A 16,057-nucleotide genomic window follows, 5' to 3' on the forward strand; every position below is an offset into this window, starting at 1 on the left:
ATAATAATTCTGCACATTTACATACAAGTTAAACAAACCTGTTTGTGTGGAACGAAAGGTTCTATCAAGAAGTTCTTTAGGATGCCTGTTGCTTTGGCAATCTGTGAAAAACAACGCACAAAAAAGCTGCTCAGAAGCAAGTAGAATGAGATAAGTCCTTACAAGTATTTTAAAATGCTGCTTTTCCCCAAGACTCCAAGGATCCCCCCCTTTACTTAAGTCTGTGTCTATTCTATCATTCTTACTAGGAGCTCAGAGCAGCCTAAACTGTGAGATTATAGCACGGTACTCACTGTGGTTTCATGACCCAGCCGCGGCTTCAGCCAGGCCTTCACTTGATCCAAATCAAGATTTACCCCTACTAGGCCAAGCTTGCCACGTCGTTTGATCAGCTGGTCAGGCTTCACCACGAGACGCTGGAATTTTACAAAGCAAGAAAGAAAATAAATGAAAAAATAGAAAACTTCTCTTGCTAGTAAGCTTGTTTACAAATTGCCCATTTTGCAAGAGGTCAAAGTCTAATTCAATTTCCCTAAAATCATCCAACTGGAAAGAAACCCTGCAGCCACATGACAGAAGTAATACACCAGCCTGTGCACTCATGTTGACAGTACCTTTTGTATACATGCTATGGTACAATTCTTCTAGCCGCCCCACTGATGCAAATCCCCACCAGAAAGCAGCATTTGATAACTCAGTCATGAGAGCCTATTTCCTTTGATCTGTTGTAGACACAGGCCAGGAGAAAGGATGAGTGAGAGAACTCCAGAGAGGAGAACCACAACCCTTCATAATGGGCTCTCGTGCTACAGCGATCATGTGCAACTGTTTTTTCTTGTGCAGACAAGACAATCCAGTTACAAACAATTGCTGTAGCTCAGTTATAGTACAACATTCAACACTGGAGGCATCTGTGCCCTCTTACACTTTTGTGCAACCATTAAGTGCATCCAAGTCAGTCAACATAACTTGTTCTTTATACAGCTATTTTGCACAACCAACACATTTTATAGACCCTTCTTTTTAAAGAATGTAAATTTGTTTCTACTGTTAGCAGCAGGAGGCACAGAAGAAAGTCTGAGTGGATATTCCAAGGTTGGGATGCAGGACTTCTGTGCCCAATATCATTTCTTGACCCAAACACATTGATTTTGCCTTTATTAGTCATGGGGGCAAACTATTTATCTATTTATTTGTATTTTTACCCCAACCTCCCTGCGAAGGGCTCAGGGCAGCCAACAACAAAAGGAAAACATTATACGTTAAAATCATAAACAGATATCTAACAGCAATAATTAAAAGACTCAGTACAATACAGTATGAATATGTGACTGGCGCCACGAGCAATACAAGCCAATATAGTTGTCTAAAAGGCATGCATACAGCTGTGGATAGTCCTACCAAATATATTTTCAATGGCCCACATTGCCAACCTCCAAGTGAGGCCTGGGATCCCCTGGAATTACAACTGATTTCTAGATTGCAGAGATCATTTCCCTGGGAGAAAATGGCTGCTTTGGAGGTTGGACTCTATGGCATTGTACCCTGGTTTGAGGACCTTCCTCTCCCTGGCAGGTTGTCTATATGCATTTGGGGCCTTTGGCACTTTGAGAGGTCCACCAGCCTTGAATGAGTGGTTAGAGACACCTTCTACTTCAGCATCTGTCTCATCATATTACACTCGAGAACCACAGCTGGCATGGACATTACAGGCCGTTTTCACACATACTTGTAAGCATCCGGAAGATCACGCAAAACTCATGGCATGAAGTGTCTTCCTAGCACAATTTCCTAGCACAATCCCATTTAATGGCACAATGACATCAGAAATCGCGCCATTAAATGGGATTGTGCTGGGAAATCACGCTAGGAAGACGCTTCATGTCGTTAGTTTCACGCAATCTTCCGGAGGCTTTGGACATGTGAAAACACCCACAGTCTCTCCCCATTTGCCACACTACTGGATCAGATGGTAAAAAGGGTCAATGTACAGAGCAGGAGCCAGCTGGGGGATCCACCAACATCCCCAGACAACAAACCAAGAAGCTGTTGACAAACTTGCCCAAACCAATGTTATCAGTAACCCTAAACATTTGTTTCAGCACACAGGAATTTTTTTTTAAAAAGGCAGGTTGGAGTGCCTGCTCAAGGGAGCTCCCAAACCCTTTGCTACTTTTCTGGCAAGACTCATCAAGTCCAATCATCCCCTTGCTGATGCATGCCAGCAACTGACTCATTTAATTAGCAGCCGATACAAGCTGCCTTCCACCAGCAAAGAAAAATGGGATTGCACAGCAGATCCATGTACAACTAAATGTGATTAAACAAATGGATGGCAGCCAAAGAGAGAGACGCAGGGAACTAAAGAAAGGTCAGACGAATGTCTCCTGCCTGCAATTTAACTTGTGCTGCCAAGCAATAGGAGACAAAAAAGTACCCTAAAACTTCAGATCTGAGCCGAGCGACCCTCACAATGCTGCCATGGAGCATCATGGGGCCATTCAGCCTGGTCTGTTCCTGGACCATGCCTACCCCAGCTTACCTTCTTCTAATTTCAGACAAGTAGATTTGCCTCCCTGGGACTGAGTTTCAAGAGTCACTCACATCCCCTGTTCACATACATGAAAGCATCTCTCACACAGGAGCTTTTAAGAGCTAAAGCCATTTTTGTTCAATCCCCATACAGATCTTACAGGGCAGATGCCTTTTAAGGGACAAGGAAGAGCTGCCAATTCTGCTCACCTCAGTCAAAAGCCAGGGATGATCTTGGATCAGATGGTCCCAATCAGTCTCCAGTGATACCCGGGCATATTTGAAGCGGTTCTGGATGGCAGACGAGGTGCAGATGTATTTATACAAGAACTCCTTCCCGGTCTGCTCAGAAATAGCTTTGGCAGACATGGCTACCTAATGCAGATTAAAAAGGGACGCTGAAGTTAACAATAGGAACGTTTCTGATCATTATAGGATTTACTGTTTAAACATTATGTAGCCAAAAGAGCTAGGAATATTTCTACCACCGTGAGAGTCTTACTTCTCCAGTGGTAGTACCCTGGGAAGCCTGATCTACATAAAGTCTTGTGGTACGGCCTTCCCGCAGGGGACTGTACCCCTTCAAAATGCATGTGGGACACGACATGAGGAACTGTATGAGAAAAAGAGAACAAAAATACCCCTGCATATAAACTAGACTAGCAGGACCATAGGATTTGTTCTGAACAAGTGGGCTGGCTTTCAGAAGGTTTGGTATTCAGGGACCAAATATTTTGGAAAATAGCATAAAATGGACCCAGATTCTTGAAGTAGTTGTGTCTCTGAAACTAAACATGTCTGAATCTGGGAAAATACCTAAGGATCCCAAATACATCAGGGCAGGGAAAAAGTAGGCTGTGATCCACTAGTTGACCACAGATTAATTTTTGGTGGACCACCTAAATTGTTACTGTATTAGGTTGGAGTTTGATGAGATCCAGTAAGATAATTCTTAAGCTGTTAAGCAAGAATACATTCTGAGCACTGTGTGTGTGAGTGTGTGTGAAGTGCTGTCAAGTCACAATTGACTTATGGTGACCCCAGCATGGGGCTTTCAAGGCAAGTGAGAATGCTGAGCATTACTTGGCACAAATTAGTTATACCTCAATTGTTAAGAGCTCTCACGTACATACTTTTGCCTTGCAATGTTTAAGAATACACTGGGCCACAGAGACTGGAAGACTGAAATCAGCCCATCCTCAATATATACCACTCCAAAATTCATTCATTCTCTCTCTCACACACACACTCACACAGTTCCCTTCCCTCCCAAACAGAAACAGTTGACCACAGTGTCCTCATCCAACTGCTTATTTGAATTTCAAATCCCGTGTGACTGTTCAATTCCCATGATATATTTCAGTTTCTGATCAATTTGTTTGCGTCAATCATATGCTGATACTAAGACTTCCTTACAAAAGAATCTTTGAAAGTCAAATAACAGATGCTTTCAAAATGCATATGAAAGAATATTTTGTGATCTTCCAGGAAGAGAATTTTTGAATGTAAGTGTAATTCAGCCCTTAACAAATGCCAGTTCCTTACAGGAAGAAATTTGCCAAATGTGTAGCAGTATAATCTTGTGCAGAGCCACTCCAGACTAAATCCGTTGGAAGTAATGGGCTTCGATTAGACTGTATTAACTCTGCATTGGATTCTGCTGTAAATTACACAAAACTTCATTTCAGGCCTCCTAAAACCAGGTTGTTATCAACACTGAAACTCTTTAATCCATTAAATCACTTTCATTACCAGAACAAAATCTGAGTCTCCTTAACTCATCGATCAATTCTGTCATTTGCAATTCCCTTTTAAGCAGCACTGCCCCTTCCAAGCCCACTGACTTCAACAGACTTGGAAGGGTGCAACTTGGCTTAGAATAGGATTGTTAAACTATTCTTGCACAACAAACCAAATCCTGTTGGCAATCTTACACACCCAGATCTACTTGTTCTACAAGAACTATAAAATGTTCTTGTTTCAAACAAACATTTTTAATAAAGGAAGGTTTGGGGTTGATTGGGAGGTGGGGGAGTTGTTTAATTTGACACAATAAGATTCTGGGCTCATGCTAAGGAAAGGATGACTTGCAAAGCCGTTTCTTCCACTGTGTCTTTGTTAGTGTGCTGGAAATACATGATACCCAGCAGAACAGATCTAGGAGAAAATGGAGGCAATCTCCTCCATTCATAAGAAATTATCATGGTAAATCAATTGAGCTCATGGGTCAATTCAGGCCATTGCAGAGATACACACATGCACACTTTAACATTATCAATTAACAACAACATTCGATTTATATACTGCCCTTCAGGACAACTCAATGCCCACTCAGAGCAGTTTACAAAGTAAGTTGTTATCCCCACAACAAAACACCCTAAGAGGTGAGTGGGGCTGAGAGAGCTCCAGAGAACTGTGACTAGCCCAAGGTCACCCAGCTGGCTTCAAGTGGAGGAGCGGGGAATCAAATCCAGATCTCTAGATTAGAATCCTGCGCTCTTAACCACTACACCAGACTGTACTTAAGAGTACACTGCAGATTTTTCACATATTTAATTTGTAAGACAAACTAAACCAGCAAAAGAGAATGTACTTGGCATGTAGAAGGCTGTCCCACATTTAACCTCTGGAATTCCCAGGAAACATGGGAAGTAGCAGGGCTGGAAAAACTTCTCAGTCCACACTTTGGAAAGCCAGTACAGCAGAGAACCCTGGGCTACGCAGCCCCTGTGGGCTATACTAGTTTCACAAGTAGAAGACAGCTAAGGTTCTGCAGTTATTAGACTGGTTTTCACTGGAGAACTACAAGAGTAGGTTAGGTAGAAGACGAGAGCTACAGAACTGTTAAGATCCTAGACAACTCACTGAGTGCCATGCAAGCAAGTTATGGCTAAGAGATGGAGTCTGAATCCAGGTCCAACGTGAACATGTTATATATCAAGACAGTCACTCAGATTAAAAATTAAAACATGCTCCCAACCCACAAGCTCTTTCCATTTTCACAGCACAGCAGGGCAGCAAAGAGGATGCCATTAGGAAGAGAACAATCATGCAGAGTGTGTTGATTGAAGCACCTCCATCAACAGCAAAGTAACAAGATACAGAGAGGAATGGAAAAGACCAGCGGAGGGGGAAGAGGAGAAGGCCCAGTGTAAGGAGGAGAAACCACTTCTTGAATTTGCAGAGATAAGAATTCCCCAATTGTGCCGAGGAATGTGAGGATCTGCTAGCTGTGTTGCAGTAAGTTAGTAATTCACTAGGATCCCAAAGGACGGATCCACAGACGATGTTGTCTGCTGCATCTCTACCTGAGTCACTGCTCTAGGCTTGGCTCCTTTCAGTCAGTGGGTGTGACTGAATTAGTCAATTATTCCTGAGAGTAGAGTTACAGTTCTATTGATGCTACCACATCTTCTCAGAGGAAGAGCAGAACATTCACACCGTTTTTTTAAAGCCTTCCAATGTCAATTGGACAGCCAAGGCATGGCCACAGTGAAAGTGAAAAATATGAGGACATGATACCCTGGCCGTTTTCACACGGCTTACCTGAAGCTGGGCCATGGAGCAACGTTGTGGATCATGCTGGGGAAAATGCGAAATATCGCATTTTCTCGCGCGAGTTTTGCGTGACGTTGCGCAAAACTCACACGAGAAAACACAGTATTTCGCGTTTTCCCCGGCATGATCTGCAACGTTGCACCATGGCCCGGCTTCAGGTAAGCCGTGTGGAAACGGCCCCTGTTAAAGTTGTGAGCATTTCATGTGTTTGACACCAAATATTGGGGAGGGGGGGGGATTTCCTAATGCACTTCAGGCATCCAAAAATCCTTGTCGATCTTCTAGACAGAATCCTGTCAGCTGTGAATGAAATTCAAGTACTTCACGCATTTAAAAACTGCATTCTCAAACAGGCTCCTGCACATCAAGTTCTCTTTGCCACCACAAACTTCATTCATCACTTTCTTAAACTGGTCTCTCCTTCCCCCAGGGGCTCTCAACACTCTCAGGTACAAGACACAATGCCTCCCGCTCTCTCTCAATAGCTCTAAAGCTGCAGGGAGATGTATCAAGCACTTGTTTTATTGATGTGCCAAAAGACAGCTTGGTAATGGAAGTGGCGCTGCTGCATTTTTGGGAATGAGAACTTCACGAAGACTGTTGAGGGGGAGGTAGCAGATCCTTCTTTTCGGAACCTCCATGAAGATTAGAAGTTGGGTCTTGTATTGTTCTTTTCAAAGAAACTCAAACTAAAGCTAGCATAGGGACATGGGTAAGGAGTAAGAGACACAGAGGGCACACTCATGGTATTCTAGATCCAGAACGAGTTTTAGGAACCTCCTCCCCCTAGACTCCATCAACCACCAAGATCTGGCAGGATTCTGGCTTTTAACAACAGCAGGACAAGAAATTCAACAGGTACAATACTGACCTAGTTGTTAAAACTTCCTGTTAGGAAATGTTCCATCTGCCAAATGTCTACTGAAGGCCTAGGAGATTTGCACCCAGGGATTAAAAGAGGATGTGGACAGACAACCTGAACCAAGAGCCAATCAAATTTTCATGGATGCATAATTTAACACTCTGGCAAAAAATGTGTGTGGGGGGGGGAGGAGGGAGGAAGAGATGAAGCACACGAAATGATTGCTTAGCATTTTAGAACACAGTGCTCCATTTCACAAGTTGATAGGCGTTACGGTCATTTGACACGTACTAAATCTACCGGTGCAAAAACGAAGGCACTGCCGAATGCAAAAGATGTTTTGCTGAACAAACCTGCTGTCAGTTTCAGTCAGTGAGCCCACTGATGGAAGGCTTGAAAGCTCAGCCACAGATCTCATGCTCTGAATACAGAAGATTTCATCTCCCGCAGCGATAAGAGGAGCAGGCCTGGGAAAGATCCCTGCTCAAGACCTTGGAGAGCTGCTGCCAGTAAACTATTATGGGCCAGACAGATCAGCAGTCTAACCAATTAAACCACTTCTGAGTTATGAAAGCTTACACTGGAATACATTTGTTAGATCTTAAGGTTCTGGTGGACCTCCAGTCTAATTCAGTGAGTCAGCTTTGCATGCACGAAAATCTACTTTGGAATTCTCAGAAAGTATCAATGGTACATTTCGCACTGGGTTTTTAGAGCGCGTTTGTACCTGTTCCACATCCCATGTTTGCAAGGTTTTCACACTTAAAAGCAGTCATGGGATGCAGTCCCGCTTTTTGTCCGCTGTATCCCCGATTTTCCCCCTGCGGACATACCCCAATGTTTTTTTAAGTTCGCTGCCGACTGGCAGCTGGCCCACATTTTGCTAATGTGAACACTTTTGCCCACTTTTTGCTTCTCTCCCCCCCTCTCCTTTTCCCTGGGAGCTGATTGGTTTGTGCAGAATTAACCACTCCCACCCTCCTCAGCTCTCTGAACTCCTTGTCCACCATTTTTTTTAGTAAAGCGAGGTGAGGGTCATAAGGCTGCTTCTTCGTTGGTTTCCTTCCTCCCGGTATGCATGCTCTTTTATTTTTTTTCAAAAGCCAGGAATGATTCCTAAGCTTGCTGCTAATTCCCTGCTAGCTTTAAAAGCAAGGAAAGTGTTAAATAGCTGCTTTCTCCTTCCTCCCTTAGGGTATGCACACACATTCTTTTTTTTTTAAAGACAAGAATGGGTTGCAACATTGTAATGTTGCTGCACTTTCTTCCTGGCTTTAAAAGCCAAGAAAGGATTAAATGGCTGCTTTTCCCTCCCTCCCAGGCATGTTTCAGACTTTGCCAAAGATGGGGGGGAGGAGGGAAACCCAAGCATTTTGCACAGCCCTTTGGAAACAAGCCTCTGCTTCCTGGGAGGAGATGAATCAGCAGCATTTTAACTCTTTCCTGGCTTGATTAAAAAAAATGAGAGTGGTACATGTTTTCCCCCAGAACTCTGCCACCAATTGCCTCTCCAGTGGGCAGGGGACAGCCCAATCAGCAAAAAGGGGGGAAGGGTTCCAACACTGCAACGTTACTACGCATGCTCAATTTTTTTAAAAAAAGTGTGACGTGAATTGCAAGGCCCCGAAAGCCCAAAATTGCACTGAGGTTTTGAAATGAAGCACAGACACCAAATCAAAATTGGGGTGAATGCTCATAAATGGCAGTTTAAACCGTAAGTGCGAAAAGGGCCAATAAGTAAAACATTAACTCCCCTTGCTTTGTTTGGGATAGGTTTGCTTTCTCATAAGCTATCCTGGGCACTACAGAGGATCTAAACACTTATTTCCAAGCTGTTACATGCCATTGTTTTTCTATGCTGTCCTTTCATTTTCTTTTCAAGACCAAGTTTATGGCATTTTTTAAAGTTTTTTGATCAGCAGTACCAGCTTATCAGCATGGATTAGCAAACCACTGTTGTAGGAAGCATTGCAACACTTGGTGCATAGAGATATGAAGGCCGCGGAGGCAAGAACGTATAAAATTCAGGAAAAAATTCCTCTCCCACCCAAGAAATATTTACGAAAACTGAAAAAGTTCCAATGAAATATTCTCTCTTTTGGATTAAGCGAACAAAAGTAAGGATAAAGTTGTACTCACTCTAAATGCGTAGTATGAAGATTTATTTTATTTTACTTCATTTACTTCCTCCATCCCACTCACTCCTCTATTTATTTCATTTCTATCGCCATCTTTCTCCCCAGAAGGGCTTATGTAATTCTCCTTTTCAGCATTTTATTCTCACAACACCCTTGTGAGGCAGGTTAGGGAGAGCATGTGATTGGCCCAAGGTCACCCAGCAGGTTCCATGGCAGAGTGAGAGCGGGACCACAAGTGACAAAAGGCACAGGTTGGACACTTGTCAGCTTCCCTCAAGTTTTGATGGGAAATGTAGGCAGCTTGGCGGAATGTTGGACAAGTGACAGTTGAAAAGTCCATTGGACAGCAGTCGGAGAGTCAAGCTGCAAGACCAGGATGCCTACATTTCCCATCAAAACTTGAGGGAAGCTGACTAGTGTCCAACCTGTGTCAGGCGTCACTTGTGGTCCCGCTCTGAGGCATTTGAACCAGGGTCTCCCAGATTCTAGTCAGAAACTCTAATTACTATTCCACACTGTATGTACAGTGGACAACTACCATTCCTGTGCTTATTATAGATTTCTACAACAAATGTTTATTATTTGGTAACTGTAGTCCACAGTATACTATAATGTGAACAATACTACGCTACCAAAGAGTTCAATGTTATAAAATTTACCTCTCTACCCAAATACACCGCTTCTCCTACTGTAACGGTATGTTCAAATAATACACCTTTTGCTTACTACAAGATCTGTGCTCTTTATTTTTAACATATATTTTTCCTACCTTCCTGAAGGCAAATTCACGTGCTAAGGTAGCATAGGGTGTGGCAGTTTTCACCTCTTTCATGTACATGCTATATTTCAAAAACTTGCTTGTAAAAGACAAAGGCATTTGTATTTTTAATTCCATAAATATGCCAAATAGTACAATTTTACATGCTGAGCTACAAATGATACATTTTGTGATCTTAAAGTAGTAAAATAAGATTAGGGTTGATAAGTAACAACAACAGCATTCGATTTATGTACTGCCCTTCAGGACAACTTCATGCCCACTCAGAGCAGTTTCCAAAGTGTGTTATTATTATCCTCACAACAATCACCCTGTGAGGTGGGTGGGGCTGAGAGAGCCAGGACTGATCCAAGGTCACCCAGCTGGCTTCAAGTGGAGGAGTGGGGGATCCAACCCTCTCCATACTAGTGAAGCCCCAGGTTCTTTCATCTGCTCAGCCCCCATGTAAATGAACAGTTAAAAAAAATTAATAGTATTATGAGCAAAATCACTGACACAGCCACATACATTCTTAGGGGGAAGGTCCCATATATCCACCCCACCTCAGAGAAGCAAAAATGGCAAATGGGAGGGAAAGCAGCAGGTGGGTGCTCTACACAGAGAGGAGGCTGGCAGCTCAAACAGCCTACCCACCTCTGTACCAGAGCTGTGGGCAGAACAGCAGGGGCCAAAGACGCACCTGGAACCTGTTGCACCTCTCCCTGAACTGCCAATGTGAATAGAGATTTTATTTGTACACAAGTGAAAACTCAACTCAAATAATAAAGCAGCCAACAGATAGCCATGAGATTGCAGTGACAGATGTTTTTGCTGCGGAGGACAAAGTTCTAATGGAGAATACAGTGCTCTATTAATTGTTGGGTGGAATCAGTTTTAAATTCATTTTCAGCCAATCACAGAAGTGGCCTACCATGCCATCTTAAGCAGAGCTGCACCCTTCTAAGTCTATCAAACTTAATAGGTTTAGAAGGACGTAACCCTATTTAGGACGTCACTGCTAGCAGAGATGAGACCTGGGGCAGATAGCAGAATGTTGTGGACAGCGCCATCTAGTTGTAGCAACCCTGTAGGGCTTTCAATGCAAGAGACTAACAGAGGTGGTTTGCTATTGCCTGCTTCTGAGTAGCAGCTCTGAACTTCTCTGGTAGTCCCCCATCCAAGTACTAACCAGGGCTGATCCGTCTTAGCTTCCAAGAGCTGATGGGATCAGACTAGCTTGTCCATCCAGGTCACGGTTGCAGAATACAGCAATTTTTTAAAAAAAATATGTATTGCAGCCAGTTCACTTCCATGTGACATGTCCCTCAGTGAGAAGTTAGGTAGCCAAGGCTACTGTTCCCAAAGTGATAGAAACTTGGCATTGCTCTTGGGAATGTTCAAAATAAAAAGCCTGCTCTCTAACACAATTCATGGCCTAAAATGGGAAGCGAATTGAATCCAGGTCTTGCTAGCCTGAATCTAACCATTACCTCCCTCCCCAAATTAAATATTAAAAAGCCAACTTATCCATTTCATAAAATATTCCCTCCATGATTCGGTTTCGTTTTCTCAGCCATGTCGGACGCTCCTCTTCGCAGGTCCGAGAGGAAGCGCCTGAGCACCCTGTCCGGGCGGCTGATCTGCGAAGATTAGCCCCCAAAACTCCCAGTGAGGGAGGCTGGGTCTGGGACGCTGCGGGAAGAGCCCCCCGGAATCAATGCGGGGGGTTAATTGCCCGTTTGTCCCTACGGAGGCCGGCAGACGTGCGTGGCGCCTCGAGTGCTGCCGGGCCATGGAAAACGGCAAAGAGCAGAATTAGGCGAAAGCCTGCAAGTAAGCGAATCCCTTCTGTTATTACAAGCGTACGTGAAGGAGTGGTGGGATCTGAAGCTAAGAAGGCTCGTTCTTCCCCTTCGCTGAGTTTCAGAATCTGGTTGGCGGTTTCCCCCCCCCAAAAAATGGCAACAAAAAAACAAAGTCCCGCTTTGGGCAAGTCAGTTTCGGCTGCCCTGAAGGGAGAGTCGTTGGAGGAAGTAGTGCAGAGGGCGGTTGGTGAAGCCATAAAACCCTTTGTTGACAAGCTGAACGAAACAGATCAAAGGGTGGGCTTAATTGAGAGCGAAGTGAAAACCATTAAGGAAGCAGCGGGGGGGTGCAGAGAAGTCTGCTCGGGAAAGTGCGTCACTCGTGAAGGCTACGAATAAAGAGCTTAAGCTGGTGGAGAACCAGCTGATCGGGCTACAAGTGGAACGAACACAGACAATTTTGCGCCTCCAGAATGTGAAAGAGGAGGAAAATGAGGATTTACGGGGTCTGGTCTCGGAACTACTGGCGACACCCGCGAGGGCAACTAAAGAAGAAGTAAAAAGCGCCATTTTGGAAGTCCGTCGGGCTACTTCAAAATATGCAATGAAGCGTCAGCTGCCTCGCGAGATCATCATTGATTTTTCATCTAAGAGGATCCGGGACACTATCCTATATAATTCATACAATGCAGATTTGGATTTTCTGGGTAATAAAGTTAAGATATTGAAAGACGTCCCATTTCTAGTTCGGAAAAGACGTTTTAAGTATAAAAAGTTCGCAGCTCTTATGAGAGAACGTGGAATAAAGTACAAATGGTTATTTCCGGAAGGAATCTGGTTCAGTCACAAAGATCAAGCTTTCAAGATATTATCAGAAGATCAACTAAGGGATTTTGAGGATAAAAATCCGGAATTTCAGTGCACCAAGCAAGACGAAAAGGAGAAGTCTGAGGGGTGGGGGAGGAAACGAGCACTGCGGCTGCAGTTGCTCAGAGAGAATTGCATCCGGGACCCAGGAGGGGAAGGAAAATTTAATTTGAATTTAAATTGTAATTTGCATTTAGTAAGGTCAACCACTCCATCAATATAACATAAAGCTTTAACTTTTGAATAATGGCAGTATGAAGGGAAAACATTTTGTGTAGCATAGTGGTTACATGTTGTAGTTGTTGTGTTTTTTTTTTCCTTCCTCCCCTTGTTCCCTTTCTTCCCTTTGTATTGTTAGTTAATGTAGTTAATAAAAAATAAAAATATTATAAAAAATAATAATAATAAAATATTCCCTCCATCTACTTGCTGGGATGCAATCTGTAGAAACCTGATTTCACATTTGACTCACACAACCAAGGAACGCAAAAAGCCTGAAGTACAGTGTGAAGACTTTTCTGAAACAGAATCAATCATACTTCCCCTACATTTGACTGAAGAAGAAACCTCAGACTCCTCGCCTCTCTCCTCCCACAAATTCTAATGATCTCGATTCCTCTTCAATCTCGTTTTGAGTCCACTCCTATGGTATCTCCAGGTGCTAACTGAACAAGGCAAGGCGACCACTTCATTCTTGCAGTGCCAAAGGGCTATACGTCTCCATTTCAAGAACTGTTATGAAAAACTTGCAAAGGAATCATTCTTTCTAGAATGCCTGAAGAGACCCACTCCAAGTTCTGTGCATGAAGGTCACATCAATCTTCCAGACGCTGTCGTCAAGCTGTGCTCTGCATCTAACAGAAGGGGCAGAGGAGCGTGTCTGAAGAAAATCAGAAAAGCTCCAAGGAGGTCGGTAAGCATCTCACACAAACCAAACACCAGACACTTCCCTCTGTCTCCAGTTGTATAATGCCCCCCAACAGCCTCTGTTCTATTAAAAGCTCAAGAATCTGGGAACGGCTGAAGGGGGATGCATCAAGAGATGATGGAGAGCCTCTTGTAAGAAAGCTAATTTGGGAACAATTTGCATCTTGCTAAGTTTGCCCTCTTACAGGTAAAAATATACAGGGCTGCCTCCCGGATTAAAAAAAAAACACACCTTATTTGTTCAAGTTGTTTTAAATCCACTAAACCTGCACACATATCCCCAAGAGGAAAACAAACAGTTCTGAAGGGGAAAAAATGTTTGTTATTCTTCGATGCCGAATTCTCATGTCACACCATACACCACCTTAAGAAAGACTCTCTCCTTTCTCTGACAGAAGGGGATGTGGCTCAGTGGCGGAGTGTGTTGTTTGCATATGGGAGGTTCCAAGTTAAATTCCTATCATCTCCAGTTAAAAGGATCAGGAACCAAGTGATAAGAAAGACCTCCACCTAATATTCTGGAGAGCCACTGCCAGTCAGTGTAGACAATACTTTTACAAACTGATCGCCTGACTCAGTATAAGGCAACTTGGATTCATGTGTGGGAAAGCCACTTCCAAGATGGAACTTGACCTGAAGATTTTGCAGCTACTCATTCAAAACAGCTTTAATTTTTCTTCTTCTAATTATGCCGCCTAATTAATTAGGTATGTTCTAAAGGCATATGATGTGGCAACTTTGCTAAACCTAAACAGATATGCTACATAACCATAAAAAGGAGTAGATATTGTGAAAGCATTCGTCCAAAAAGTACATTGTAAAATAGGTCAGCGGCTGTCACACAATTTCTCTAGTAATTAATAGTCTAAGTACCAGTACAGGTGCTGAGTAGAATAAGGGAAGAAGACAGAGCAACGACGTCTCATCATACTAGGTAAGTATATAATACTTCAAACAAACAATGATAGTCTATTTTTCTTTTTCCTTTCTACAGGTGCTGTAAATAGAGGGGTGCAAGGACCCTGCGACTTGACAAAGAGCCTGCAAGTGACTTGTTTCGTAGAGCCTTCCTCAGGAGTCTCAGAAACAATACACCTGAGAAACATTTACAAAAAAAAGCACCACACTGAGACTCTCTGGTGGTAATTACAAGCACCTCAAAGAATCAGCCGCTGGCCAGAGCACCTTCTTTGAGGTGCTTGAGATTCTTTGAGGTGCTTGTAATTACCACCAGAGAGTCTCACTGTGGTGCTTTGTCTCGTCGCAGAGTCCTTGCACCCCTATATTTACAGCAGTTGTAGAAAGGAAAAAGAAAAAAGAAAAATAGACTATCATTGTTTGATTGAAGTATTATATATTTACCTGGCATGACGAGACATCGTCGTTCTGTCTTCTTCCTTTATTCTACTCAGCACCTGTACTGGACTATTAGCTACTAGAGAAATTGTGTGACAGCCGCTGACCTATTTTACAATGTACTTTTTGGACTATATCTACTCCTTTTTATGGTTATGTAGCATATACACTTTACTTTTCTTGGAATATATCTTTTATATATATGTCTCACAATTTCTCTAGTAACTTACATATATTTCATTGTTATTGCCCTCTGCGTTTTGCTTGTTGGCATGTTCTCTCTGAGGGCGGCGCTTTTGTTTTGCAAACTTAAACAGGTGGCAGAGCTCCTGAGCCCTCTGCTACAGTTGCCAACCTCCTGCTGGGGGCCTGCAAATATCCTGGAATTACACTCATCTCCAGGTTACACAGATCAATTCTCATGGAGAAAATGGATGCTTCGGAGGGTGGACTCTTTGGCATGAAACCCCACTCAGGTCCTTTCCCAAACCCAGCTCCTCTTAGGCTCCACCCCAAGATCTCCAGGAATTTCCCAAGCTGGAGTTGGCAACCCGACCCAGAGAAGAAAAGTGGACTATAAACACATTAAAATTTGACTCATTCAGCCAATAAAATGCTACAGACCTAGCAAATCAAAGTGACAGAACAGCAAAGGTTGATAACTCCTACTCCAATAAGGTCAGCAGAAGCAATTGTTGGGGAGGTTGCTACAATTGTTGCATTTCAGCAAAAAAATCTTCCTCCACAGTAATTTCCAAGCACTGCAATGCACTGGAGAGACTCGCACTCAGAACTGCCAAGTCTGCACACTGTAAATTCAACAGGAAACCAGGCAGTGTGGTGCAGAAGTTACACTGTTGGACTAAATCTAAGTTCAAATTCCCACTTTGCTACGGAAGTTCACTGGGTGATCTTGGGCCAGATACACTCTCAGTCTGACCTATTTCACAGGGCTGTTGTTTTGACAATAAAATGGAGGAGAGGAAGAATGATGTTGTAAGCCACTTCAGGTTCCCATCACAGAGAAAACTAGCATATAAATAAAGGGCCTAATTTGAAGGCTTCCATACAGTAATTTAATAGCCCTACTATACTGTATTAAAAATTGTATTAACCATACATTAGGGTGAGACGCGGGATGAGGAGGGCTGCAAATAATCTGAATGTTAAAAATATTCAGAACTCTGCAAAAAGGAACACTGAATTCTGCAACCTGCATAAGTTACTCAAATGTCCATCTATTTGCTCATTCTGT

The 16,057-nt window shown here is 43.2% G+C and overlaps 1 protein-coding gene across 2 annotated transcripts in view; it reads right to left on the reverse strand.

Annotated features, from left to right (window-relative positions):
• Positions 1-16,057, reverse strand: part of ACLY (ATP citrate lyase) — a 56,037-nt gene that overhangs the window by 33,723 nt on the left and 6,257 nt on the right. For both annotated transcript variants that reach the window (XM_054992819.1, XM_054992818.1), the window contains exons 2-4: positions 2,743-2,907; positions 294-416; positions 39-101 (exon numbers count right to left, since the gene is read on the reverse strand). In XM_054992819.1, the coding sequence (XP_054848794.1) occupies positions 39-101; positions 294-416; positions 2,743-2,901 (345 nt within the window). In that variant the 5' untranslated portion in view covers positions 2,902-2,907. The remainder of the gene's footprint in view (positions 1-38; positions 102-293; positions 417-2,742; positions 2,908-16,057) is intronic.

The sequence above is a fragment of the Eublepharis macularius genome, chromosome 12, assembly GCF_028583425.1.
Source record: "Eublepharis macularius isolate TG4126 chromosome 12, MPM_Emac_v1.0, whole genome shotgun sequence".
Classification (NCBI taxonomy): Eukaryota; Metazoa; Chordata; class Lepidosauria; order Squamata; family Eublepharidae; genus Eublepharis; species Eublepharis macularius.